This window comes from Pelophylax lessonae, assembly GCF_965119305.1.
Source record: "Pelophylax lessonae genome assembly, chromosome: 5".
NCBI classification, from domain to species: Eukaryota; Metazoa; Chordata; class Amphibia; order Anura; family Ranidae; genus Pelophylax; species Pelophylax lessonae.
The window spans coordinates 66,174,520-66,201,403 of NC_138772.1; the positions used below are offsets into that span (position 1 = coordinate 66,174,520).

The 26,884-nt window shown below is 42.8% G+C and overlaps 1 protein-coding gene across 1 annotated transcript in view; it reads right to left on the reverse strand.

Moving 5' to 3' along the window:
* Positions 1-26,884, reverse strand: part of CUBN (cubilin) — a 439,455-nt gene that overhangs the window by 45,391 nt on the left and 367,180 nt on the right. Inside the window, exons 56-59 of the mRNA XM_082257511.1 lie at positions 24,931-25,080; positions 19,433-19,621; positions 15,954-16,083; positions 14,704-14,921 (exon numbers count right to left, since the gene is read on the reverse strand). Coding sequence (XP_082113637.1) covers positions 14,704-14,921; positions 15,954-16,083; positions 19,433-19,621; positions 24,931-25,080 — 687 coding nt within the window. The remainder of the gene's footprint in view (positions 1-14,703; positions 14,922-15,953; positions 16,084-19,432; positions 19,622-24,930; positions 25,081-26,884) is intronic.

The following is a 26,884-nucleotide window of genomic DNA, read 5'->3' on the forward strand; positions in this document are numbered from 1 at the left end:
CAGAGGCAGTGGCTAGCTAGGGGTGTACACATGATGTCACAGCCACGACGCTATGCTTCTCAGCCATTGCAGAAATTACAGAGTGCAAATCACATGTGAATGAGACCTTCATTTTTATTTTTTTTTAGATTTTTTTTTCATTTATTTTTTACATTTTTAACTGCCCTTTTGGGGGGCTTTGGTGATGATTTACATTTAAGACTGAGAAAGGAACCGAGCACAGGATGGAGATGCAGATGCTAGAACTGATTCCCCAGCAGCGCGGCAGGGGGAAGGAAAGGAGGAGAAGTCAGCAGCGCTGCAGGGGGAGGAACAAGTGGATCAGTATCTGTAATAAGGCAGTACAGTCAGGCTCCCCTTTTGAGCTACTAGGGCATGGGCCTGGTGCAGGAGGGCAGGCTGTACTGCCTTATCATCAGCCCTGGTGCACTGGGTGATTAGGGCGTGCACAGGCACACCCAACACACCCCCTTTACATGTCTATGCATATTATATTGCTCTGGTCACCAAGGTTTTAGTTTATGCAGTTCAGCTCCCAGTTCTGCACCTTCCTATAACCAATACTGGCGACACCACCTCTCTTATCTAAATGCTACTGTATTATGGAAAAGGCATCAAGCAATGTGTCAAGGTCATCTAAATCTATTGGAAACCAAACTATGGAAAAGGGATTACTCCAACTGAGCCAGTGGGTGATATTAGTACAGTTACTATAGTATCAGGTTATGTACACTTGCTGTTTTATTGTGTGCTGCAATATTGTCTGCTCTACAAATATCTGCAGCTAAAGCCAAATTACCATCCTAAACATGTTGCATATAGAAGGATTACTGTGCTACCGACTGCATTGTTTAAAAGAACCCTATTACAATTTTTACTGCTTTAGCATCCCACCAAACTTTGTGAGATGGGTAAGCTGGAGGGCCGCCAGTTTGACACCTGTGGGTAAGAGGGATACATTATAACAATGTTTTCAAAATGTTTTAAGGTCCTTTAAAGTGATCCACAATCTTGAGGCACCCTATTCTAAAATGTTAAAAAACAAAACTAATAGTTTATTTAATGCAGTGACTTTCAGACACTTGGGTCACCCAACATTAGAGGTCATTTATTTTTACAAAGCAAATACACCTGTGCACACTGGGACTGACTAGTATTTCAGTGTCTCTTTTCTGCTTTAGTTTTATCTTTATAGTAATCCTTACATCAGGCCAAATAGAGGGACAACTATGGAAGAAAGGGGGACAGAGGGATTTGGTTCCAAAAGATAGACAGCCACTCCAAATGAAGGACAGTTGGGAAGTATGCTTCAGGGCCAAAAATGTATCCTTTAATGTTTCCTAGCCCGGGTCCAGAATGTGGTGTGGGAAACCCATCCTCTGTGCGTGTTTCCTGCACAGTGCGTCTGCCTGCACCTTATTGCATGATACAAAACAACCATGCGATCTGGTTCAGCATGTTTTTAAAATTGGTGCATGTACTACTTTAGTGCAAAAATGAATGGGCTCAAATTGCACCGCACTGAATCACATGTGACTTGCACAAGAATTCAGTGTGATTCCTGTTTTACTCATAGTATGAAATAAGGCTAACAGAAAATACATGTAACAAAATGACATTTTGGGTTCTTATTGTGCCTGAAGAGGGTGCTGATGTACAGCAATTGTCTGAGCACAGCAATTGCATAACTACTTATGGAAAACTAGCATGTTATGCTTTACTTTACAAATGATAGTTATTGGCTCCTTTCTTTACAGACAAATGTTTTCGGAATCAGGGTAGATATTGGAACACATATTGTAGCACCCACAGGAAACACACCAGGACTGCCAAACTGAAGTTAGTTGGTTGGCTTTACTAGGTGATAACTCAAGAACAACAGTTGGCTCAACAGTTTACTCTTATAACATGTCTTTTTAACAACATCAAAGTACCCATAATTACTAATTTATAACAATGACACAATAATAGTTACATTAGTTACATTATAGTAATAAAATAATGTGTGGACTCCTAAACCAGACCTACTCCTAAACCTGACCAACTTTCGGCTATTTTCTGGGTTGACTTTGGTGTAGGTAGGCTCTAGTCACTGCTTAAAGGCTCTTGCTGGGTATCACTCCAATCCCTTCTCTCTATGGTCAGACTCAAACCTGAGTGGCTGCTTTGAAAATATAACAGGTTTGGCATTGAGGCTCCTGGCTGGATGTGGTAAAAATCATTATATCTAGTAGTAGTGGGACACTTTGGATTGTTGTGTAATGTTGACTATGTTTCACCACTCCAAATGGCTTCTTTAGTGGAAGTGAGTTTTATAAATACACACCATTGTGTCAGGAAATCTGTCACTGGGGTAGGGATGTTAAAACAGCATTACATGTGAATGGCGGTACTGAACCCCACCCCTGTTTAGGGATGGTTGTTCCAATTTAGGGAGCCATTGTTAAGGGGTCTCTACACCACTATGGCCAAGAAAGAGATTTTCACCGCTTTACCTGCAGCTGTTACTTCTAACAGTTTCTTTCCAATGATGGCGATGTTACCCCCCAATTATGTGGCCATGTGACTGCCATTTCAATTAGGTGTAGAAAGTTGAAAAGGCAGAGTGATAGGGTATTAATGTAACCAACAGTGTCACTAGAGACTAGATCTCTACAGATCTTTACAGAAGAGAAGGATGAGAGTGACTGTCAATCCGTTAAGCCCCTTCAGCAAAGATCACATGACCAGCGCTCAGGCATTTGGTCATCTGTCTGGCACCACAGGAAAGAAAGAGTACTGCTTTACGCATGGAAAACCTCCCATCCTACCTTTTATTTAGGTATTAGAAGTAGGATGGTCAGCACAGTAGGGTTAGTGCTGAAAATAGAAAACAGCTTTAAGGCTGACCATACAATATACAATTATCTTCTACAGTTTTCTTTTAGATTTACCAAAACCATATAATATGAGGTCAAACCTAAACACTTTTAAATCATAAGCAATCTGGCAGGTCCTTTCACTGCATAAGCCTCGTACACACGCAACGATTGATGGCCGTGAATTTTCGGCCAACGTCCGATCGGCCAATTGTCGGCTTGTTAGTATGATGCTTCCGACAACCGACTGCGACTTTTCGGCCAAACAAAATCTGGTGTGCATGCTATAAAATTTTTGTTGGCCGTCAACAGAACGGCCGATTTTTCGTCAGTCAGTACAGATTTTGGCAGACAAAAATCAGATGAGCAAGACTGGGCATGCTCAGAGAAGAAAAAACACACGGAAAGTAAACCAGCACATGACATCACTTCTGAAGTTGGTTTTTGTTGGCCGATAAAATTCGTGTGCAGTCTAGAGCACATTTCAACCAACACAACAACACTGGACAAAAGACGGCCGATCGGTCGGCCGATAATCATTGCGTGTGTACGAGGCAATAGTTGAAGGTAAATCTAAAGCAATTTGAATAAGAAAATTGTTTAATATATGGCCAACCTAATTCTCGAGCAATACTCATTTTGGCTGAAAATTGCAGAGTGCTACATAACAGGCAGAGCAGTTTCTGGGGCTTGGAGGTTCCTTTTTTATGTTTATGTTATGTTTACATTCCTCCCAGTCAGCATATTTGGCAAAATGCCTAAAAATTGCACAAAAATTGTATACAAGTCAGCGGGTGGATCAAGCCTGACTTTTAGTTACACAAATCCACAGGGTTTCATTGTACAAGCTTCTAGATGCTGGCGTCCTAACAACGTATGACGGCATCGGTTAATAAGAGGGCCGTTGGGCACCTGCACAGCATCCTTGTTTGCCCCTCCCCTGCTCCTCTCCATCAGCACTGGGGTCATATAAGGCCCCTTTCACACAGGCGGACCGTTCAGATCCACTTGTCCGTTTTTTTGGCGGATCTGAACGGTCCCCCCATGCATCTCTATGGGGGATCGGATGTCAGCGGAGACACGTCCGCTGACATCCGATCCGATCCATCAAATCTGGACGGATGGAAACCCTATTTTCCATCCGTCCAGCAGATCGGATCGGATGAGAATGGACCAACGGTCCGTTCCCATCCGATTTCCCCCATAGAGATGCATGGGGAACTGACAGCTGTGTCTCCGCACACAGCACGGAGACATAGCTGTCATCCTCCTGCTCAGTGGGGGATCGGCGGCTCGATCCCCCGCTGAGAAAAATGGAATCCGTCCGACGGACGGATAGTGTGAAAGGGGCCTTAGCTGAGTGAGGGAGAGAAACTGAGGGAGAAGAGAAACATTGGAATAGCAGTCAGTACCAGTGTGCAAAGGTGTGTTTGCTTTGTAAGACTAAATCACCTCTAACGTTGGGTGTCTTAAATATTTTGATGTTGCTGCATTATATAAAACTATTAGCTTTGTTTTTACATTTTAGAATGGGGTGCCTTGAGATTGTGAAGAATTTTAAAAGGGTGCCTTGACTAAAAAATGGTTGAATAAACTTGGTTGTATAGCCTGATACACTATATTACTAAAAGTATTGGGATGCCTACCTTTATATGCAAATGAACTTTAATGGAATCCCAGTCTGTCTTAGACACACTCCTAAACCTTGTGGACAGCCTTCCCAGAAGAGTTAAAGCTATTATAGCTGCAAAGGGTGGGCCAACTTAATATTGAACCCCACCGTCTAAGACTGGGATGCCATTAAAGTTCATGTCATATAGTGTATATATATATAGTGTATATATATATATATATATATATATATAGCTGGATATGTCAACTTGTATGCATGAGACAATGGAGATTTAAAGTAAAACCTCAAGCGAAAAAAAAAGAAAAAACGCATTGCAAAATACAAATAGCCTGACATGCTTAGGGCACCGGTTTTCAGGATAAAGAAAATGCAGGGAGGACCTTACTAGTGGGTTGATGCTCATATATGGGGCAATTACCACACAGGTAGCTACAATATACATTAATATTGCCACTGTCCTACCTTCAATAATTTTTCATTTTTCAGACTTCATTCTGATCCTGGCATCACTACCTAGCAAGCAACTAATCCAAATACTCTTAGTTAAGTCTGAAATCTGAGATTCCGCCATTTATAACTTGCTCTAGGTTGTTGACTTTTCCATGATCTGTATAATATACTGTACCTAGACCCTGCACCTTTCTTTATAAGTAAGAAATGCCATCTTTTATAATTCTAAGATCACGTCCCTTTTAATATCCTGCAAACATTGATCCATTTGCCTCAAACCCAGTCAGTCCCTCCTTTATTATATTATTTATGCCAGACTTAATAAACGTCCTTTTAGTCAATTGTGTCTTCACAGAGTTATGCATTGTGATGTTTTTAATGATTTTTATTTGGGAACATGGGAACTTCTTGTTTCAGTGTGAGGCATCCTTGTGACACTGGCTGCGGGTTACTCCCAGTGACTGAAGCAATTCTGGTGACTAACAGTCATACTCCCTGCATCAGTAATGGCACACATCCAACTGAAGCGTGTGCCAGGAGGCATGGACAAGTACCGGAACACCGCAAACATTTTATATGTAATGTGATAACTGTCACATGATGAGTCTGCATGACATCTGATATTCAAGTAAAATGTTTTGCCCAGCAATAATACTAGTACATGGTGCCATTCAACTTATTTTCAGCAGTTTAGGAGAGCATTTCCTCTCAAGAAGTATTCTGCACCAATCTGTTAAAGTTCAACTCCAGCCAAAATCTATGTAGCACTGTCCGCGTAGAACTTGCTGTGTGTAGACTGCTTAGGCCTCCCTCTGATTACCTGCAGACAGTTGCTGGGGTGGGGGGGGGGGGGGGTGGGGGGGGGGGGTGGCGGGGGGTGTTCACATATCCCGCCTTACTCCCGTTTGATCGTTACTCAATAAACAGTCCAGGATATTTGGTTTTATATTTATTGTGGAACTTGGATGGGAGAAGGGAATAGTGAGATACTCCAACTGAACTATTCACTGTAGATAACGACAACTCTCATTTGACCTCATCAGATTATTCGTGGAAGCAGACACATTGCTTTCACCATACTGCCACTTGTAAAGAACAATTGGGTCTTCTTGCTAACCTAGGAGCAGAATTGATGAACCTTTATCTTCAGGATGCTCTCAAGCATCCCCTTGACTGACACCCGTCCACTGACTCTTCTACTTGAAGGGATGGCCCTCACAGGACAGGCTCCATGACACAGATCTGTACTCACGGTAGGCAGAATCAGATCCTTCCTGAGTGCCTCCCTTCTAGTCAGTTCTGCAGGACCTCTGGGTTCAGCTTCTCTGGCTTTCAGGCCCTCAGGTTGACCACCCAAGGCCGCATGGCATTTTCTATAGAGTAGGGTCAGCCGCCCCCTCCCTCTGGGACCCCACTCTCCAGCCAAAGACCCCGAGCACATGTGCCCCTAGCATTTATACAGTCACCCAGCATGCAAGGAGACACTTTCCTCTGCCAATCACCAAGGCTGTAACAATGCCTGTGAATTACATCTCAGAGGGGAATGTAATTTTCTTTTTCATTACTAGATGGTAGTGGAGAGCAAACAACCACTACGTGATCTAGTGGGAAGTGGGTTTAAGGTTGAGTTCCTCTATTTGCCTGTTAACCAATCACGGGCATCCTTCCTCGAGTCAACTTCTTTATAAGTGGCGTGGTGAGGTGTGTGCGTGCCCCTGATGACATCATATGTGATGAAATACGTAGGGTATAGCCACATACTCACACTGCCACGCATGTGCAGCTGCATGACGCCATCTTTGTTATTGGAAACCTGATTTGTTGACATTCACCATGCTGGATACATGTATGATATATGTCTGATACCCCTGCCAAATATGTGAGTGTGTTTTTTTTAAGAATATAGGAAAGTGGTTTTACAGTATCACACTATTGGAGTGCTTCTCTTTTATATCTGGCCCAGTGTCGCTTTGGAGAGTTTAATAAGCTGCCGCTGCTTGATTGCTGGAGCTGTCTTATCTACCATTCTGGAAGGGACCCTACCTGAGATGTTGGATTGTCTTTGTAAAAAAAGCACATATTGACCACTCTTATAGGCTCCGTTCACACCCGGTTGTATCGTTTTCAGGCGTTTTTTTGTCGTTTTTCATGCGGTTTTTCAGGCCTTTTTCGGACATTTTTCAGGCTTTTTTTTTTGCATTTTTTGCAGGCTTTTGGAGGCAGGGAAATGCTTGTTCTCTGCCAAAAAAGAAGCTCATGTATTTTTTTTTAGCTTCAGGTGACAAAACGCTTATATGTGAACAGGGGCCATTGAAATGAATGGGATATTGCTTGTTGGGCATTTTGGATCTTCAGAGATGAGCGTTTTACAAGCTGAGGTGTAAGCACGGCCATAAGGGGGTCACACAATATCTGGTAAGCTGTGCATGAGAGTGAAGGGTGTCACCAGGCTTTCTCTAGGGATTCCCTTTCCATCATGGTTGTGGAATCCCTGACCACTGTTTTGGACTTTGTTTGATCACTACTATATAAGTTCATTTTCACGGACTATTGAAATTTGAGAGCCTATTTAACCACTTTAGAACCGCTCACAGTAATACTACTGCGGCAGAGTGGTTCGTTATCGTCCAGCGACGTAGTATTAACGTCGTTGGACACTCCCCCTTCTGGGCGGCGCTTGCGCGCCGCCGGAGGCTCGCTCCCGCTGTTTTCATCCACAGCGGGAGTCGGGCCAGGGGAGGAGCAGCGGCGATCGCCGCTGCTCTTACCCGATCGTCGGGGATTGAGTCTGGAGATCCGCCCGCTGTGTGTAAACACAGCGGGCGGATCTCCATAGTGACAGGGAGTGACAGATCGGACTGTTCAGCATAGCTGGACATCTGATCTGTCCATGACTCACACAGTCACCTCCCCCCCTACACGTCAGTAAGCACCAGGCATACATTAACCCCTCCCTCTCCAATAAAATTAACCCCTTCCCTGCCAGTGTCATTTTTACAGTAACAGTGCATATATATAGCACTGATTACTGCAGTAATGTCACTGGTACCCCCAAAAGTGTCAAAAATGTCAGTCAAGGGTCCGATCTGTCCGCCGCAATGTCGCAGTCCCGCAAAAAAAATCGCAGATCGCCGCCATTACGCGTTAAAAAAAAAACACCAAAAATGACAGAAATCTTTCCCTTTGTTAGTAAACGCAATAACTTTTGCGCAAACCAATCAAAATACGCTTATTGCGATTTTTTTTACCAAACATATGTAGCATAAAACAAATTGGCCAAAAATTTTTTAAAAAATTGGTTTTTACATCTTTTTTGGGGGGAATTTCATATAAAAAAATGTTAAAAATATTGTTATTTTTTCAAAATAAACGCTCTTTTTTTGTTTATAGCGCAAAAAGTAAAAATCGCACAGGTGATCAAATACCACCAAAAGAAAGCTCTGTTTGTGGGAAAAAAAGGACGTAAATTTCGTTTGGGTACGGCATCGCACGACCGCGCAATTGTCAGTTGAAGTCGCACAGCGCCGAATCGCAAAAAGTGGCCTGGACGGAAGACAGCAAAATCCTCCGGTGGTAAAGTGGTTAAGATCCTGGCTCCCAGGTTTGGTGCTCATTTCTGTGAGTGGACAGGTTAGGGACAGATCTCCCGCCTGTCAAGGAAAGTGGGCAGCAGTAGGGAGAGGTTACTGATGAGTAGGTACAGGCTAGGGATACGCCTTCCTTCTTGAAATCCTCACGCTTGGCTGCAGACTGGCCAGGTCGCATTCCGCCATCTAGGACAGACATTGTCGGCATGCTCAAGAACCGCTTCATTCTACTTTGGCCAGTTATACTGTGAGTGTTCCCAGTTGGGTGCCTTCTCACTGGGCGGCTTGTATCGTTTAATTTTCTTCTCAATACAAGTTCTGTTTATTGTAACCGGACTCAATTATTGCTTCCGCACCATGCTGCACCCACCCACATACTCACCTCTCTAGAAGCCTGTGTCTTCTTCCTTGGAAAAGAGGAAGAGACTCCCCCAAAACTTTGGTCTCAGTTCTCCTTCCTTTGTGTTCACCAGGGCTCTGGTTAAAAGCTCTTTTGGTGTCTTTTGCTTGGGTTTGGCATATCACATGTACAGTGTTGTGATAGGAATATCCCAACATGTGCTATTATGACGCAGCCTGAATTTTGTGTTATGGTATTTGTATAGTCCCAAGTTTAATTAATAAAACACTGTCTCTTTATTCTATATAGACACTGCTGAATTTCTATGCTCATAACCTGCATTAACTATGTAAACTTTGAAACAATATTTTCATCCATACTTTGTGGTGTACTTAATATCGATATATCCATGTCTACTTTCTTTATTATGCTTCAGCCTTCATCACTCTATTTCACATTTTCAGGAGTGTCAGATGTCCATTTCCTTCTCCAAGCAATGCGGTTCCTTCCTTCAGCCTCTACATCACTACAGAAAGTGACATGGGGGTCACAGGATGGAACCACAGTGCAGGACAACACTTATGGAGTCTTATGGAGGATGCAGAACAGTAATGGAGGGAAAATAAGAAACGTGGCCCACCAGAAAATATAACAATTCCTCTAATGCAAGTGTAGCACTACTCTCAAGTGAGCTGCTGAGTGTGGGTCCCCTTGGGTTACCGCTAGCAACAACAGTACCTTTAAGCATGTTTTCAAGTGTGAGCACCTCAGACAAGGACCAGTCCAGTTTCTTTGGTTTTTAGGGTTTATTTGAGAACTTGGATGGGAGAAGGGAGAAGTGGGATACTCCAACAACTGAACTATGCACAATTAGGCAGGGACACTGAAAAATGCTGCTTGGCGCTGGCTATCGCTTGACTGACGCTGGTTAACACTGACTGATGCTGGCTTCGGCTAGGCCAGTTACTAGAATTTCACCTCTGACTGTGGAAAAGTCCCTTAAGCTCCCTAAGCTAAGGTACTCTTTCCTGAGGTAGCTGACTTGTAGTGCAGATTGTACTGCTGAACGCTTCAGGGCCCTTCCTGGTGCCCCCTTTTACTCCCCAAACTTCAGGGCTTTAGTACTTGGCACCCCTTTACTGTACACTCCTGGTGAGCTGGCTCCTGGATCCCTTTGACCCCTCTGGAGTGGTCCCCTCTCTTAGGCAGACCCCGTGGGCAGATCTTGAGTACTCACGATACTGTTTTTCCTGAAGATCTCTGCCCAGAAGCTCCTCTTGGTCAGCAACTCTGGATCCCTTGCAGCCCAGCTCAACCTCCGGTCCCTAGGCCGACTGCCTGGACCACCTTCTCACATTTACAGGAGGAGAGACAGACATCACCTCCTGCTGGGACTGATGCTCCCGCCAAAAGACACTCTGTCACATGCTCCCTACAGATCCCTCATTGGATACAGTGGGGAGACTCCCCAAACTCAACAGGTCACACCTGGAGGCATGTGACAGCACAACTAACAGATCCAGCCCCCCTGATAAGCAGACAGGGCCATTATATGCTTTTCACTAGCACCTACCTAGGAGGGTGCTACACAAGATATTTTCAGCTTGACTATTATAACCTGGACAGGCTGCATTTAAAAAAAAAAATGCATACTACTATACTACTTTTCTCCCTGGGGACTCAAAGCAGTCAGGGAGAACATGCAAACACAAAGCAGAGAGGGTTATGGTCAAGATTTGAACCAGGGACCCTAGTGCAGAAGTGCAAGTCACTTAATACCATGATTGGTTAAAATCAGTCATCACAAAGTAGGCCATGTCTGTTTGCTCCTTTAATGACCTTTAATGACCAGTGGACTGTAACCACTGATGACAATGTAAATATATCCCTGGTAACAGTGATAAAAATTATTACTGAACAGGTCATCATATCTTGTTATGAGAAGTTCTATCTTTTACTTGTTGTCTGATCTATATCTGCAGCCTGAAAATGTCTGTGTAGCTCATCATTAGCAGCAGGTAACCTGAGGTCATTGCAATTAACATGATTTGTGGCTAAATGCGATCTTGTGTGTCTAATAACACTGTGAGGAGCAAGAAAATGCAGTTGACAGTTTGGATATCACAGATTAAATAAAGGAGAAGGCATATGAATAAAGTAGACAGGGTAGAAGAATGCATTAAAAAAAAAGCTTGATTAAAGAAACACTCTACTTTAAAAATGTAAAATATGTATATATATATATATATATATATATATATATATATATATATATATATATATCAGCGTCCACAAGATTTAGGAGTGTGTCTATAGAAATATTTGACCACTCAAAATGGGGATGGCCCCTTTCTGTTCCAACATGACTGCACACCAGTGCACAAAGCAAGGTCCAAAAAGACATGGATGAGCGAGTTTTGGGTGAAGGAACTTGACTGCCCTCAACCCGATAGAACACCTTTGAGATGAATTCAAGCAGAGACTGTGAGCCAGGCCTTCTCGCCCACACCAGTACCTGACCTCACAAATGTCCTTCTGGAAGAATGGTCAAATATTCCCATAGACACTCCTAAACCTTCTGTACAGCCTTCCCAGAAGAGTTGAAGTTGTTATAGCTGCAAAGAGCGGGCCAACTCAATACTGAACCCTACGGACTAATGCCTCGTACATACGTACCGATCGTCGGCCGAACGATCGGCTGTCTTTTGTCCGAGGGCTGTCGTGTCTGTTGAAAACTGCAAAAGACTGCACACGAATTTTGTCGGCCAACAACAGCCGACTGCAGAAGTGATGTCATGTGATGGTTAACTTTCCTTGTCTTTTTTCTTTTCTGAGCATGCCCAGTCTTGCAAATCTGCTGATTGTCGGCCGAATTCTGTACTGACTGGCGAACAATCGGCCGTTCTGGTGTCGGCATACAAAAATTTTAATGCCTGCACGACAGATTCTGTTCGGCCGAAAGTGCGCTGTCGGCTGTCGGAAGCATCATACTAACAAGCCTACAATCGGCCGATTCTTTTCGGCCGACAATCTGCACGTGTGTACGGGGCATAAGACTGGGATGCCATTAATGTTCATGTGTGTGTAAAGGCAGGCGTCCCAATAATTTTGGTAATATAGTATATACAGTATATATATATATATATATATATATATATATCCATGATTGCTACACAAACCATATTGTAATTTAACCACTTGCCGACCAGCCGCTGTAGTTTTACGGCGACAGGTCGGCTCAGTCCGACGAAACAGACCGCTAGCGGGAGCGCACGCCCATTCGCCACAGGGAAAGCTGATCCCCTGTGGCAAATGGGCGCGTGCCCCCGCTAGCGGTCCCGTTAAGCGACGTGCAGGTACATCGTTTCGTCGGACAGAGCCAACCTGCCGCCGTAAAACTACAGCGGCTGGTCGTCCACGATTGCCGTCAGGCACCCGCAATCATTCTGTCTCCCCGTGGAGACAGAACGGCAGACTGGCATTGTACACACGGCAGACGGTTGCTCTGTCAGTATTGAACACAGGGATCCTGTGTTCCTCTTATTTAGCAACACAGGTCTCTGTGTTCATCCAGCAGGCCCACCCCCCAGTTAGAAAGCACCCCCTAGGGACACATTTAACCCTTTGATCGCCCCTGGTGTTAACCCCTTCCCTGCCAGTGTCATTAGTACAGTAACAGTGCATATTTTTAGCACTGATTACTGCAGTAATGTCACTGGTCCCCCCCCAAAAGTGTAAAAAATGTCAGTTAGGTGTCTGATCTGTCAGCTGAAATGTCGCAGTGCCACTAAAAATCGCTGATCGCTGCCATTACTAGTAAAAAATAAATAAAATTAAAAAATGACATAAAACTTACCCCTAGTTTGTAGACACGATAACGTTTGCGCAAACCAATCAATATACACTTATTGGGATTTTTTTACCAAAAATATGTAGCAGATAACAAATTGGCCTAAAATTATGAAAAAAATTGATTTCTAAATTTTTATTATTGGGAATGTTTTATAGCAGAAAGAATTGTCGCTCTTTTTTTTGTTTATTTCATCACACAGGTGATCAAATACCACCAAAAGAAATCTCTATTGGTGGGAAAAAGGACATCAATTTTATTTGGGTACAGCGTCTGGCGACCGCACAAATGTCAGTTAAAGTAACACAGTGCCGTGTAACAAAAAAATGGTCTGGTAATTATGGGGGTAAATCCTTCTGGTCCGGAAGTGGTTAGGGAATACATGTAAATTCATATACAGTACACATATGCTACCTGTCTAGCCCCCCTGAATGAAAGTATCCTGATGTTGGGAACATAATAGCAGTAAATCTTTATGGACTTCTATGGCACACCTCTTAAGGCTCTAGACACTCAGAAGTCTATAAAGGAACCACCTACTCTATGGCCCTGTTCGCACTAAGACATTTGGAATTGTGGGCAGAATCAGCGTAATTCATGCTGAAATTATGGCAAATAATGTGCATTTGGGTGACATTTTTACTCAATGGCACCCCAAACATGGTGCGATTTTGCCAAATTTGTTGCATGGCAAAATGTGCATTAAAAAAAGCGCCTGGTTCTGGGTCAACATTTGGTCCTTGAGCTTTTTTGACAAGAAAAACTCACATAGCGCCACTCATTTAAGTGAATGGGCTGCCCTATATGCGACACATAGAAACGGGTTTAAATCGTGCTAAAATCATCACGAGTGGGAACGTGAGTTCCCAGTATGTGAGATGTGAACAGAGCCTAAAGCTGGACCTACCACATAATACAGCTGAAAGGAGAAGTGGGAGACCAAAGGAAAGGTCAGTATGTCCTGCTGGGGATAAAGAAAACCTATTGCTTTCCACTGCGTGGCCAGCTTAAAGTGGTTGTAAAGGCTGAAGGTTTTTTTGCCTTCATATATTCTATGCATAAAGATAAAAAATCTTCAATGTGCAGCTCCCCCCTTAGCTCTTCCAATATTTAGCTAAGCCCAATCCCAATCCAGTGACATGCACAAGACCCAAGACCCAAGTCTTTTCCTGGGTCTTTCCCTCCTGATTGGCTGAGATGCAGCAGCAGGAGCCATTGGCTTCCACTGCTGTCAATCACAGCCAGGGAGGTGGGAGTGGGGGGCGGGGCTAAGCCATGCTCTCTGTGTTTTATGGACGCAAAGAGCTGACTCAGGAGCAAGCAAGCACGGGTGCCCCCACAGCAAGCAGCTTGCTATAGGGGCACTCGGCAAGGGGGAGGGGCCCACAGCACTGGTGGGGAACCCGATAAGAGGAGGATTGGGGCTTCTTTGTGCAAAGTGATCCTTATATTATATTATTTTATAATATAATATACTTTTATTTATTTATTTTTTTTACAGCCTGGAACTCCTCTTTAAGAAGGCAGTACACATGGCAATCTTTGGTAATTTTAACCAGTTTCCATTCATGGGGCATCTCAAATACAATCAAAAGTACTTACCACAAGGTTGATGTACCCCCAGAATTCAGTGGATTGTGAAGTTGAAGTGTATATATATATATATATATATATATATATATATATATATATATATATATACATATATATATATATATATATATATATACACTTTATCTATATATATATATACGTATATATACATATATATAGATATATATATAGATATATATATATATATATATATATATATATATATACACATACACACACACACACACACACATTTTAATTTAATCGTTTTCCTTGTAACATCAGAGACATCCAAGGCCGGGATGCCACTGATCATCAGTAAGTCCCTCAGATGCAATCCATTGCTTCTCCACATTACCAGTCTACAGAGTCCCATACATATAATTTCTTACCAAGCGTCTGTCTAAATGAGGCTCTCCACCCTCCAGCAGTTCCGAAACCGTCGGTATGGAACACAAGGAACAAATTATTGTTTTGGCTCTTTATTATTGGAGGCAGGGTTTTCCCACAGAACCTGCCTAACAGAGGAGTGTAGATGTCCGAACCATCATAGACAGCAACATTATCATATCTGCAGCTTGATGAAGCCTCTAAGTCAAAACTGTTAAACCTGTAAACAGATAAAAATAAAACAATTTACGTTACATAATAAACTAATAAAAGTAGCTTAAAGTGGTTGCAAATGCTCTCACATACCCAATGAAATGACTGGCCTCAGATGATACACAGAGAGGAAACAAATTCTCCTACATAAGTTTTACTTGTTTATCTGCAGTCAGGGCAGCTGATAATCCAGTACAACCGGCCCTGTTGTACCGGACCCGGCATACTCAGCTCTGCAGGGGGGGCCCGGGCAGCCTCACAAACAGTCAGCGCAGAATTTAAAAAAAAAATTGGCTTTCTAAATTACACCCTCGCTTAGCCACTTCCTCTAGCTTGGGGGATTATTATTACTATTTTCTGGGCCCCTCTCTGGTGATCTGTGTTGGTGAGAGTGAAGGGACTTTTTTTTTCATTTTTGGGCGCATGCGCAGTGCATTTCATGCCCGCTCTTCATGTTCCGGCTGCTTAAAGTCCCGGCCGCCTGCCGCTGCAGCATCCCATAATTCCCTCATCCCTATCCAAGTTACAATCCCTTAATAATAAAAAAAAACAAAAAAAAAACCAAAAAAAAAAAAACAAAGACCTAGACTGTTCTCTGACTTTGGAGTGACTGTGAAGATTCCTGGCTGCGCAGGGTGGGGAATCCCAATCTACTTGCAGCCCCTTAGGGGGTGCGCTACATGTGAATAATGATTCAGTATTCAAATCAATTTCTGTGCAGTTATTGAGGGCCCTGGATTCCTTTTGCAGGATGGTTACAGGGCACTGACTTCTATGCAAGTCAGTACTATGCTCCTCCCACTCCTACTGCTAAGTCCTGCCTCCTACATATTAACAGTTCAATGCCAGAGCCTTGTGGAGGCTCCTCCCCTTGTAATGACCATGACAAAAGGCTGGAATCAGAGTAGAGATCGCTCTAGCAAAGCCCCCGGAGGTACATATGACTCAAACCTACCGACAATAATTCAGATCTGAAATATCAGTATTAGGTGTTCTCTACATGCACATAAATGATCATGTTAAAGAAATGCTGACATACCCCAACTCAATAACCCTGTTCTCCTGCACAGTGATGTGGTAGGTGCAATTCATATTATTGTGGTAATCGGTGGAGGAATGTGTCGGGCTTCTTATAACTCCATAAGTGCCGTTATATGTTCCTCCGCAAGCTGAAATAGAAGAAGAATTACAGCTGAGTTCTCTACATCAGTTTACAATACAGAATTAGAACACCAAAATTAATTGTTATATAAAATGAAGCTCCAATTAAGGTTTTTTTGCTTCCTGTCTTGGTGACAGGGGGACAAGAAATGAGGAGAAATCTCCTGTTGGGGACAAAGACACCAGTGTAAACCTAACAGATTTTTTTTTCAGCTTGATTTTGAGCAGTCCAAATAGTATGGAATTTATTACATTGATTTATCAAACACCATCTCTTTTATTCGAAGGTTGTAAAAGTAGCTATTTCTTTGATCCTTCTACTAAAGATGGAATCTTTGAATTTTCCAATATCTGGGAATAATTATGTTGGCTGCAAGGATAAAAGTGACTACAGTGTAAAACACTTTAGGCTCAAGTCCAAAGAACCAGCATTTGAGTCAGGTTGCAGTTTTCATAAAAATTCTAAAAATTATCTTAATAAATAAAAGTTCATATAACGACGATATGGAGAAAGGTATTAAATAAATGCATGGCGCTTAACCACTTCAATACCGGGCACTTCCCCCCATTCCTCCCAGGCCAATTTACAGCTTTCGTCGCTGTTGCACTTTGAATGACAATTGCACCTTCCTGCGACCCTGTACCCATATGAAATTTTTATCATTTTTTTTTTTGGGACTGAGCTTTCTTTTGGTGATATTTAATCACCACTGGGTTTTTTATTTTTTTCTAAACAAACATAAAAAGGCTGAAAAATAGAAAATAAGAAATCAGTTTCTGTTATAAAATTTAGCAAAGATGTTTTTCCTTTACTGACGTGACCTGATGACGCTGCAGTGATAGGCACTGATAGGATGCACTGATGGGCAATCGTAGGCTTCACTGATGGGCACTGATGGGGCTGCACTGATGATCAGTGCTCTGATTATCAGTGTAAATGTCCCCTATCAGAATTGCCAATTACTGGCTCTCCTTTACCCGTGCTGTGACAGCGCATGAGGAAAGAAATGCCGATAACCGGCATGTTTGTTTACATGTGATTGGACACAGCTGATCACTATGAGAGTCGGTTCACACTGGGGCGACACGACTCCTTACTACTACGGGGGCGACTTGTGCATTACAATGCACCACGACTTCGGAGCGACTTGATGGGACTTCACATAATGGAAGTCTATGCAAGTCGCTCCAAGGTCGCCCCGAAGTAGTACAGGACCCTTTTTTCTAAGTCGGAGCGACTTGTGTCACTCTTATTAGAACGGGTCCTGTAGCGGTCAATGGACCGCGACGGTGCGCGACTTGTCAGGCTGACAAGTCGCCTGACAAGTCGCGCTAATGTGAACCGGCTATAATTGGCCCTTTACGACGATCTGTGATCAACTGTCTTCAAAGGACACAGCGATTACAGAGTGCACCGGATGTGTGCCCTCTAGGGCGTGGTTATGAGAGGATGTCCATGGATCCTCCCAGAACTGGACCACCACGCTGTAGTTGTCTTTTGGCTAAAGCGCAGTCGGGAACTATTTAATCTGTTCTGTATCTCCCACATATTGGAAGAGTACATGTATTAAAGAAAATTATGATCTTTGAGGAAGAATTGCTCCACAGTTCCTACAGCTACAGAGTTCAGTTCAAAAAGTTTTAAAGCTCATCTACTGCTTGTTAACAATGTGTAAACAGGTAAATGTCAATAACCTACCCACACATTCTCTTTAAATTCAACTGAAGCCACTAAAACAGACATTCGGTCAGATGCTGATGCAGATACTGCGGGTGAGTAATTCTTCTAATTCAGCAATTAGCTTCCCTGCACAGATTCACACAGGAAAGCCTTATTTTGAGTCTGTTCAAGGCTCTCTTTTTAAAATGAAACCCTGATAAAGGGGGAGTTCCTTTGACCATGGGCGTCTGCAGAACTTTTTTCAGGGGGGGGCATCATTTTAAGGCCACCCATACTACGCCCGTTTTCACCCCCATAGATCCCCTTTTAGAGGCCAGGGTCCCCCATAGATCCCACTTAGGGCAGGGTCCCCATAGATCCCTAGTTAGTCTTACCTTTTTACCTATATTCCCTGTGCTACCTGGTTTTCATGCACCACCAGGTACTCCAGCCACTCCCTGCAAAGAATATATATATATCTATATACATACTGTGTATATATATATATATATATATATATATATATATATATAGCCAATATGACCCCCTTTAGAGCAGGCCAGGATCCCAAGAGATCCCACTTTAGAGCAGGCCATTCCAGGGTCCCTCTTAGATCCCCTTTAGAGCAGGGTCCCCATAGATCCCCCTTTAGAGCAGGACAGACCAGGGTCCCCCATAGATCCCCCTTTAGAGCAGGGTCCCCATAGATTCCCCTCTTAGAGGAAATTTCCAGGGGGGGGGGGGCACTTGTCCCCCCTTGCGGATGCCGATGCCTTTGACCCCCCAAAACAAATTGGCTGTCTTTTAGCACAATACCAATAAAATAAATTAGGCTCTCATCTTTTGCTCTGGTGCTCCTTCCATGTATGCATATTTTTTGACTTGACTTTTGTGAGCAACCTAACCTGAGTCAATGGGCTCTTGAAATGTTTTTACCCTCTCACTACTTCATATAAACCTTTATCAAAGTCCCAGCATCTCTTGGATGCCTGTTTTTTTTTTTCATTTGATTCAATCAGATAGACATTTTACTTAAAGTCTATTTTTAATAGTCCATCTTAGTTGTAGCTGCCCTTCCATGTGACCACAGTTGCTCGATATGCCTAAATATAACTGTTCAGTCCAATAGACACCAGAGTCTGACCATGCAGTCCAGTGCACTCTAATCTAACAGACTTGGTCAGATCATTCCCCCTTTCTTGCTGCACATTACAGGTTTGTATAAGAATGCTTGTGATAAGGTTTATAGCCTTTACTCATATCTGCCAGCATAGAACACTGCATTAGAAGGGCTGGAAGTGAATTTTCACTGAAAACAAGTCATTTCAAGGCATATTCAAAATCAGATAAAAATGATACCATATGCATGCACAGCACTATAAAAAGTAAAGTTGTGTAAGACTTAAATTCTAAGTAAAGTACATTATCATGGGGTATAAGCCATGAGAACCATCTAGAGCCCATGACGGTTTGTCAGGGGTCCACTTACTATATCACTGCCTGTCTTGCCAAAAAAGATAAAAACATGTATTTAAAAAAGCAGAGAAAATGAACATATAGCTGTGTTGCCCAACACATTTAGCCATGCATTTGCATTCATTATCTAACCTGCACTGGATATGATTGACCACTGTGAGCAACAGGATCATTGTGTTTTTTTATTAGTCCAATGTGTGCAAAGTGCAGTAAGTACTTACGGATCACCCTATAGCTTGCCACAAATCCATGCATGACAATATCCGAATCGGTACTGAATATAACCGACATTGTTCCTTTGCTGCTGACTGGTGCAGGAAGTGAGCTACCGCAGAGGGTCTGCAGATTGCTACCTGAGGAAGGCGCTCCACCTAAGACTTTAACATTGTCCTTTCTGCAGCCTTGGGTGACTGGAAATGAAAACAATTACGTTACTTGAATTTGTCATTCCACCAAATAAAATACCAATAATCATAATACCCATTTTGGCACCATTTAAAAATGTATTGTAATAAAGTTTACATGCAAACCAACCAGCAAATTCCGAGGAAGGAATGGAAAGGTACATCACCGTGCTGTAGAGTGGACAGAGTGACCTCAAAAATGGTTTTAGATAGACTGAAAAATGGTTAAAGTGTAACTCCACTTTCATGGGGAAAAAAAAATAGCAAATAAAGAAAAAACTATATAGTGTATACAATTGCGACACAAATCATATTGTGTATTTAATATATGCAGGTGTTGTAATTTTCTGAAAATTCAATGCAATATGGCTACCTGGAGGTGTTCTGTACACAGAATGTATACTGACCACACCCCAGAAACATCATTTCCTGCTTGTGTGATTGGCTCACCAATTTTCCCAGAAGTCTGCCTAAGATACAAGTCAGATTTCTGGCATCCCCTGCCACAAAAATGTAATTTTTGGTGAGATACTCCCAATAGGAACACGTCTAAAGGGATGCAGGCCCAGCAGCTTTCCTCATTAGAGCTCTGCAGCTGCCACAGCTGATAGATAATTATGAAACCACTCCCATTTGATCCACTCAGCACAGAGGAACAAACAATGATTTCTTCAGAATAACAAAGGGTAGGAATCTGCAACAGTTTGTTAAAATCCTTGTAATGTACAGAGATCACCCAGAGGGGAATGTTTTTTTCTCAACAAAAGTGGAGTTACGCTTTTAGATAAATCTGTTTTTTATTGTTAACTGGGGTAAAACAAGATTACCACATCAAAGGTTTAGGAGTTCATGAGAATTTGCGTTTGTCCGTTTTTCATCCATCCAATGATGGACATTAATACATCTCTATGGAAAAAACGGATGTAAATGGATGATCATCCATTTACATCAGTTAACAGCCGCATCTGTCAACATTCGTTTTTTTTTTTTTAAATGGATAAAAACTTATTTTTGTTCTGTTAAAAAAACGGAACAGATGAAAAATGGATGTAAACTAACAAACAGTCCATTTTTGCATCCGTTTTTGCAATGGTAGTGGATGTAAAAAACTGATGACAACCGATGAGCAACTGATGAGCAGATGATGAGAAACTGATACTGATAAAAAAACTGATGTAAACTGATGCAAAACTGAAGTAAACTTCATCCATTTTTTCTTTGAAAAAATGTGACTGAACTGATGAAATGAACATGAAATGAGCATGTGTGAAAGGAGCCTAAAAGCAGCCACAGCCTGAGCAAAAAAGCCTGTCACCTGACAGCATGCTGTAGAAAAGGACCTTTGCTATTGGTGTGGAAGAAGCGGTCTCTCTGCAGAGGTATAACAAACCCCTTGCAAAGTCAGAGCTTTGCTAACTGTGGATCCGTCACCGTCCACCAACTCTTCTCAAGGTTTTTATAAGGCTCCATTTACACATGCAGACCGTTCATTTCATCAGTTTAGTTATGTTTAGAAAAAAAAAGTTTAATCGGTTTCTCATCAGCTGCTCATCAGTTTCTACATCAGTTTTCTTAGGGCCCTTTCACACGGGCTTTCGGATCAGGTCAGTTTTTTTCAGGCGTACCTGATCGGATGCTCCATGTACAGTGCCTTGCGAAAGTATTCGGCCCCCTTAAACTTTGCGACCTTTTGCCACATTTCAGGCTTCAAACATAAAGATATAAAACTGTAATTTTTTGTAAAGAATCAACCACAAGTGGGACACAATCATGAAGTGGAACGAATTGTATTGGATATTTTAAACTTTGTTAACAAATAAAAAAACTGAAAAATTGGGCGTGCAAAATTATTCAGCACCTTTACTTTCAGTGCAGCAAACTCTCTCCAGAAGTTCAGTGAGGATCTCTGAATGATCCAATGTTGACCTAAATGACTAATGATGATAAATAGTATCCACCTGTGTGTAATCAAGTCTCCGTATAAATGCACCTGCACTGTGACAGTCAAAGCAACACAGCTCATCACCCTGAACACACCATCCCCACTGTCAAACATGGTGGTGGCAGCATCATGGTTTGAGCCTGCTTTTCTTCAGCAGGGACAGGTAAGATGGTTAAAATTGATGGGAAGATGGATGGAGCCAAATACAGGACCATTCTGGAAGAAAACCTGATGGAATCTGCAAAAGACCTGAGACTGGGACGGAGATTTGTCTTCCAACAAGACAATGATCCAAAACATAAAGCAAAATCTACAATGGAATGGTTCACAAATAAACATATCCAGGTGTTAGAATGGCCAAGTCAAAGTCCAGACCTGAATCCAATCGAGAATCTGTGGAAAGAACTGAAAACTGCTGTTCACAAACGCTCTCCATCCAACCTCACTGAGCTCGAGCTGTTTAGCAAGGAGGAATGGGCAAAAATTTCAGCCTCTCGATGTGCAAAACTGATAGAGACATACCCCAAGCGACTTACAGCTGTAATCGCAGCAAAAGGTGGCGCTACAAAGTATTAACTTAAGGGGGCTGAATAATTTTGCACGCCCAATTTTTCAGTTTTTTATTTGTTAAAAAAGTTTGAAACATCCAATAAATTTCGTTCCACTTCATGATTGTGTCCCACTTGTTGTTGATTCTTCACAAAAAATTAATTTTATATCTTTATGTTTGAAGCCTGAAATGTGGCAAAAGGTTGCAAAGTTCAAGGGGGCCGAATACTTTCGCAAGGCACTGTACCTCTATGGAGCAGCGGATGTCAGTGGTGACATCTCCACTGACACCCACTGCTCTCCGATCCTGTCCATGAAATCCAGATGGATGGAAACCCTATTTTTCATCCGTCTGGAGGATCGGATAGGATCAGATAAAAAAGGACAAGCAGTCTGTTTTCATCTGATCTCCCACAGAGGGGAGCAGGGATTTGATAGGTCTGTCCCAGCAAAGTAAGCGGAGACGGAGCTGTCATCTGCCTGCTCAGCGGGGATCAGCGGATTGATCCCTGCTGAGCAAAACAGAGTCTGCCGGGCAGAAAGCCTGTGTGAAGCAACCCTTACATCAATTACCAATGCAAAAAATGGACCGTTTGTCCATTTTCATCTCTGTTTTTCATTTGTTCCATTTTTTTTTAACAGAACAAAAATAGAGCTTTGATCCGTTTCAAAAAATGGATGTTCACAGATGCAGATGTAAACTGATGTAAATGGATGATCATCTGTTTACATGCGTTTTTCCATTGAGATGCATTGATGTCAGTTTTTAACCTGTCAATCGATGGATGGAAAACGGACAAATGATCCGCATGTGTGAAAGGGGCCTTACAGCCTGTGTCCCTGTTAGGGATATTTCACCCCACTTCTTATCAGGAATCTTGTGAAATCTCTCCAGTGAGGGTAGAGATAGAAAAAATAACATTTTCAGTGGAGTGGAGGGAGCTAAAACTTTTGACAACATTTGTATTGCTGTCTGCAACCTCTATCCGACTTCTTTTTCGGTGTCACAGAGTTACAGACAGAAATAAAAGCTTGACAAAAATTCTAAATGAAAGCTGGATTGAGGTCACCACCTTGCCTCTTTATCTCATCCAATCGGAGAATGCCTTGTACTCATTGAAAAGAATACATGGTATTCTGTGAATGGCGACTGTGCAGAGCGACTGTTCACTATGCAGAAGGGCAGCTGCTCAGCACAGGACCTAGAATAGGTCGTAGCAGTGACTACTAAAATGATTCTCCATTTTCACATCAGTCTCACGGGTATGCAATGTGTACAGGGCCACTGATAAGGCAGTACAGCCAGCCCTCCTGTACTGGGCCCAGGCCTCATCAGTTCAAAAGTGGGGCCCGGACACCTGCCTAGCAGGAGTGCCAGCAGCACTGCCTTATTGCTGACACTTGTGACTTTTGTGCAGTGCTGCCGGCTTCTGCTTTTCTTTTCTCCCTCCAGCTACGCTGCAGAGGGATCGGTTTTTAGTATCTGCGCTCCCTGCTGTTTGGTACTTCTGTGTGCCCCTTTCCCCACAGTGCTGCGGGCTCCACACATGGGGGTTATTTCAGGATGATGAGGGGGCTCACCATCCTAAACGAACCCACCATCCTGAATGAACACAGTGAGCGATCAGTACCGATCACTCTCTGGGGGGGTGCAGATATTGCCTCCGTTCCACTATTCACTTGAATAGGTCTTGTTTGATGGGCGTATAATTTCTTCCATGGCTGCAAGCATAGCATTGCGTCCACTGCATTTTAGCAAAAATATAATTTTATATTTTCAGAGGAGGGGGTCCCTGTCAGGTAGGCTGTACGGGGCCCTGTGATTTCTATCAGTAGCCCTGAATATGTATACTTACATATTACAGCAGTAACGCAATGCACACATGCGCAGCTCAGACCACAATTACGGCACCCACACTATGCTGTGGTGATGTGATTCCCGTGCGCAGCGGCCCAGCCATTCAAACAGCAAAGGAGACGGAACCCAGAAGGAAGACCAGGAGAAGATGGACCGGGACCAGCAGTAACGGTGACAGCACAGTGCTGGAGGGCTCTGTTTGTCAGGTAAGTCTGCTATAATGTGGCACCTTATGGCATAACCCTGCAGGGACCCATTTTTATTTTTTTAATTGCAGAGTTTAATACCACTTTAAATCGTGCTTGTTATCAGGGGCGACCCATCCATTTAGGGCGCCCCCTATCCATGCGTCCAGCCCCCTAATCTTCCTGCTGGGCACCGGACGCATGGACTCCAATGGGGGATTTTTTTTTTTTTTTAAGCACGTGATTAGAGCCAGAGGCTCTAATAGGCTTCAAAAAAAGGGTGGGCTCAGGGCGCAGAGCACTGCGTCCTGAGCCCACCCGGTTGTGTGACAATAGCGAATGAATATTCGCAGTTGTATCACTGGCTCTCCTCCCAGCCAATCAGAAAGAGGGTTGCGAGACCCCTTTCCCGATTGGCCAAAAGTAGAAGCGAACTTACTGGCCAGTGGCCGGGAAGAGGCAGAAGAGATACGGCTGGAGGAGAAGGACAGTGGCTCAGCTATCCAGCACTCCCCAGCCTGGACTGGAGGAAGGAGGAGGTAAGGAGGCAGACCGTTGGGGGAGGAACGTATCACCTGCCAACCGACCGACAGGGAGGGGGCATTGGTTTGCCGCACCCCCCCCCCCCCCCCCCGAATTACCAAGCACCAGCTGCCACTGCTTGTTATATTTCAAGCATTGTGCCTAGAATGTAATCTTATGATCTAATGTGAACTTTAACGCTGTGTAAATTGGATTACATACATTGTTCACTGATTGTCACACATATAATGACACTCACATTCTACTTCAAAGCTGAGGAATGTCAAGACAATAAACATGTTATTATCAGCCTGGATAATATAGTTGCAATTCAAATTGTTGTCATATCTGTCCGGATAGTTTGGAGATACAATTTGACCACTCGCCTTGGTGAAGTTAGCACCACATCCTACAAGTAAAGGAAAAAACATGAAATTACTCATAGAATTCTCTGTTTATCTTTGCAGGTAAGAGGTCTTCATTTGATTCTTACAGTGGTTCAGTAACCTACAATGTACCACCCACTCCTCTTTGTTATATATATATATATATATATATATATATATATATACTGTATTTATAAACATAAATTATAAAGACCAACAATTTAAAAATAGAACAAAAAAACAACATGTTTTTGACTTTCTGCTATAAAACATAGCCAATAAAAAAAAAAAAAAAAAAAAAATCGAATTTAGGCCAATATGTATTCTGCTACATGTTTTTGGTAAAAAAAAATCCCAATAAGCATATATTTATTGGTTTGCACAAAAGTTATTGCGTCTAAAAACGTTGGGATATATTTATGGAATTTGAATTCATTTATGTTTTTGTTGCTAGTAATGGCAGCAATCAGTGACATTTAGCGGGGCTGCGATATTGCGGCGGACAAATTGGACACTAACTGACACTTTTAACACTTTTTGGGGACCAGGGCTAAAAAAATATGCACTGTGACTGAACTAATGACACTGGCTGGGAAGGGGTTAACAATAGGGGCAATCAAAGGGTTAACTGTGTGTCTAGCTAGTGCTTGTGTCTAATGTGGGAGGTGCTTTTACTAGGGGAAGGCATAGATCTATGTTCCTGATTTGCATGAACACAGAATCAATGCCTTTCCTACTGACAGAACATTAGCCATTCACCGTTCTGACTCTCTGCCTAATGATCGGCAGGTGCCAGCGGACATGTAATCCGCGGTACCCCAAGATCAGCTCCTGCTGTGTATAGTCACAGTGGGAGTGGGTTGAAGGCGGCGTGCATGGACGCCCCAGACTCAGAAGTGCAGGATCTTGTAATAGGTAAGTGATCCTGTGAAGGAGAGCCGCCTTGCCGCCATATACAGTATATATATTGTGAGGGGTTAGCTCGGTAGCGAGAGGGGGTGACCCCTTGGGGGGGGTTCGTTACACAGAGAGATAGCCGAGGAGTAGTTGAAAACAACAGTCTATGGTTTATTCTTGCAATTTCCTTCACGCAAGGGCAAGCATCAAAACAGCATAACTCAAAACAAAAATAAATCCTGGCCACTGTGGGCGTCTACCTTGACACACAGGAACCTACCAATGGAGTCTGTCCCAACCTACTGCTGGGCAGACACTGCTGATCATACAGCAGACAATCAATAGTCCATTTATTTTATTTTCACACAGAAAAAGTCCAGCACCTCACCTTCCGAAGTCTTTCATCTGACTGCTCTCCTCAGCACACATCACTTCAGGAGGCAGCAATCAGTAATCATCCTCTGGATAACCTATAGAGGCCTTAATTGCCTCATCTTGAATAGCAGAAGCTTTTTCAACGTCCTTACACCTTTCTGGCTACCTCTGCACAGCCCACACCCTATAGTAATTGGTGAATTTTCTAAACAAGGTGGAAATGTATCTCCTGTCTGTGACAACACCCACAGATTTACCTGACTTCCTGTCACAATATATATATATATATATATATATACAGTGGGTACGGAAAGTATTCAGACCCCCTTAAATTTTTCACTCTTTGTTATATTGCAGCCATTTGCTAAAATCATTTAAGTTCATTCTTCTTCCTCATGAATGTACACATAGCACCCCATACTGACAGAAAAACACAGAATTGTTGACATTGTTGCAGATTTATTAAAAAAGAAAAACTGAAATATCACATGGTCCTAAGTATTCAGACCCTTTGCTGTGACACTCATATATTTAACTCAGGTGCTTTCCATTTCT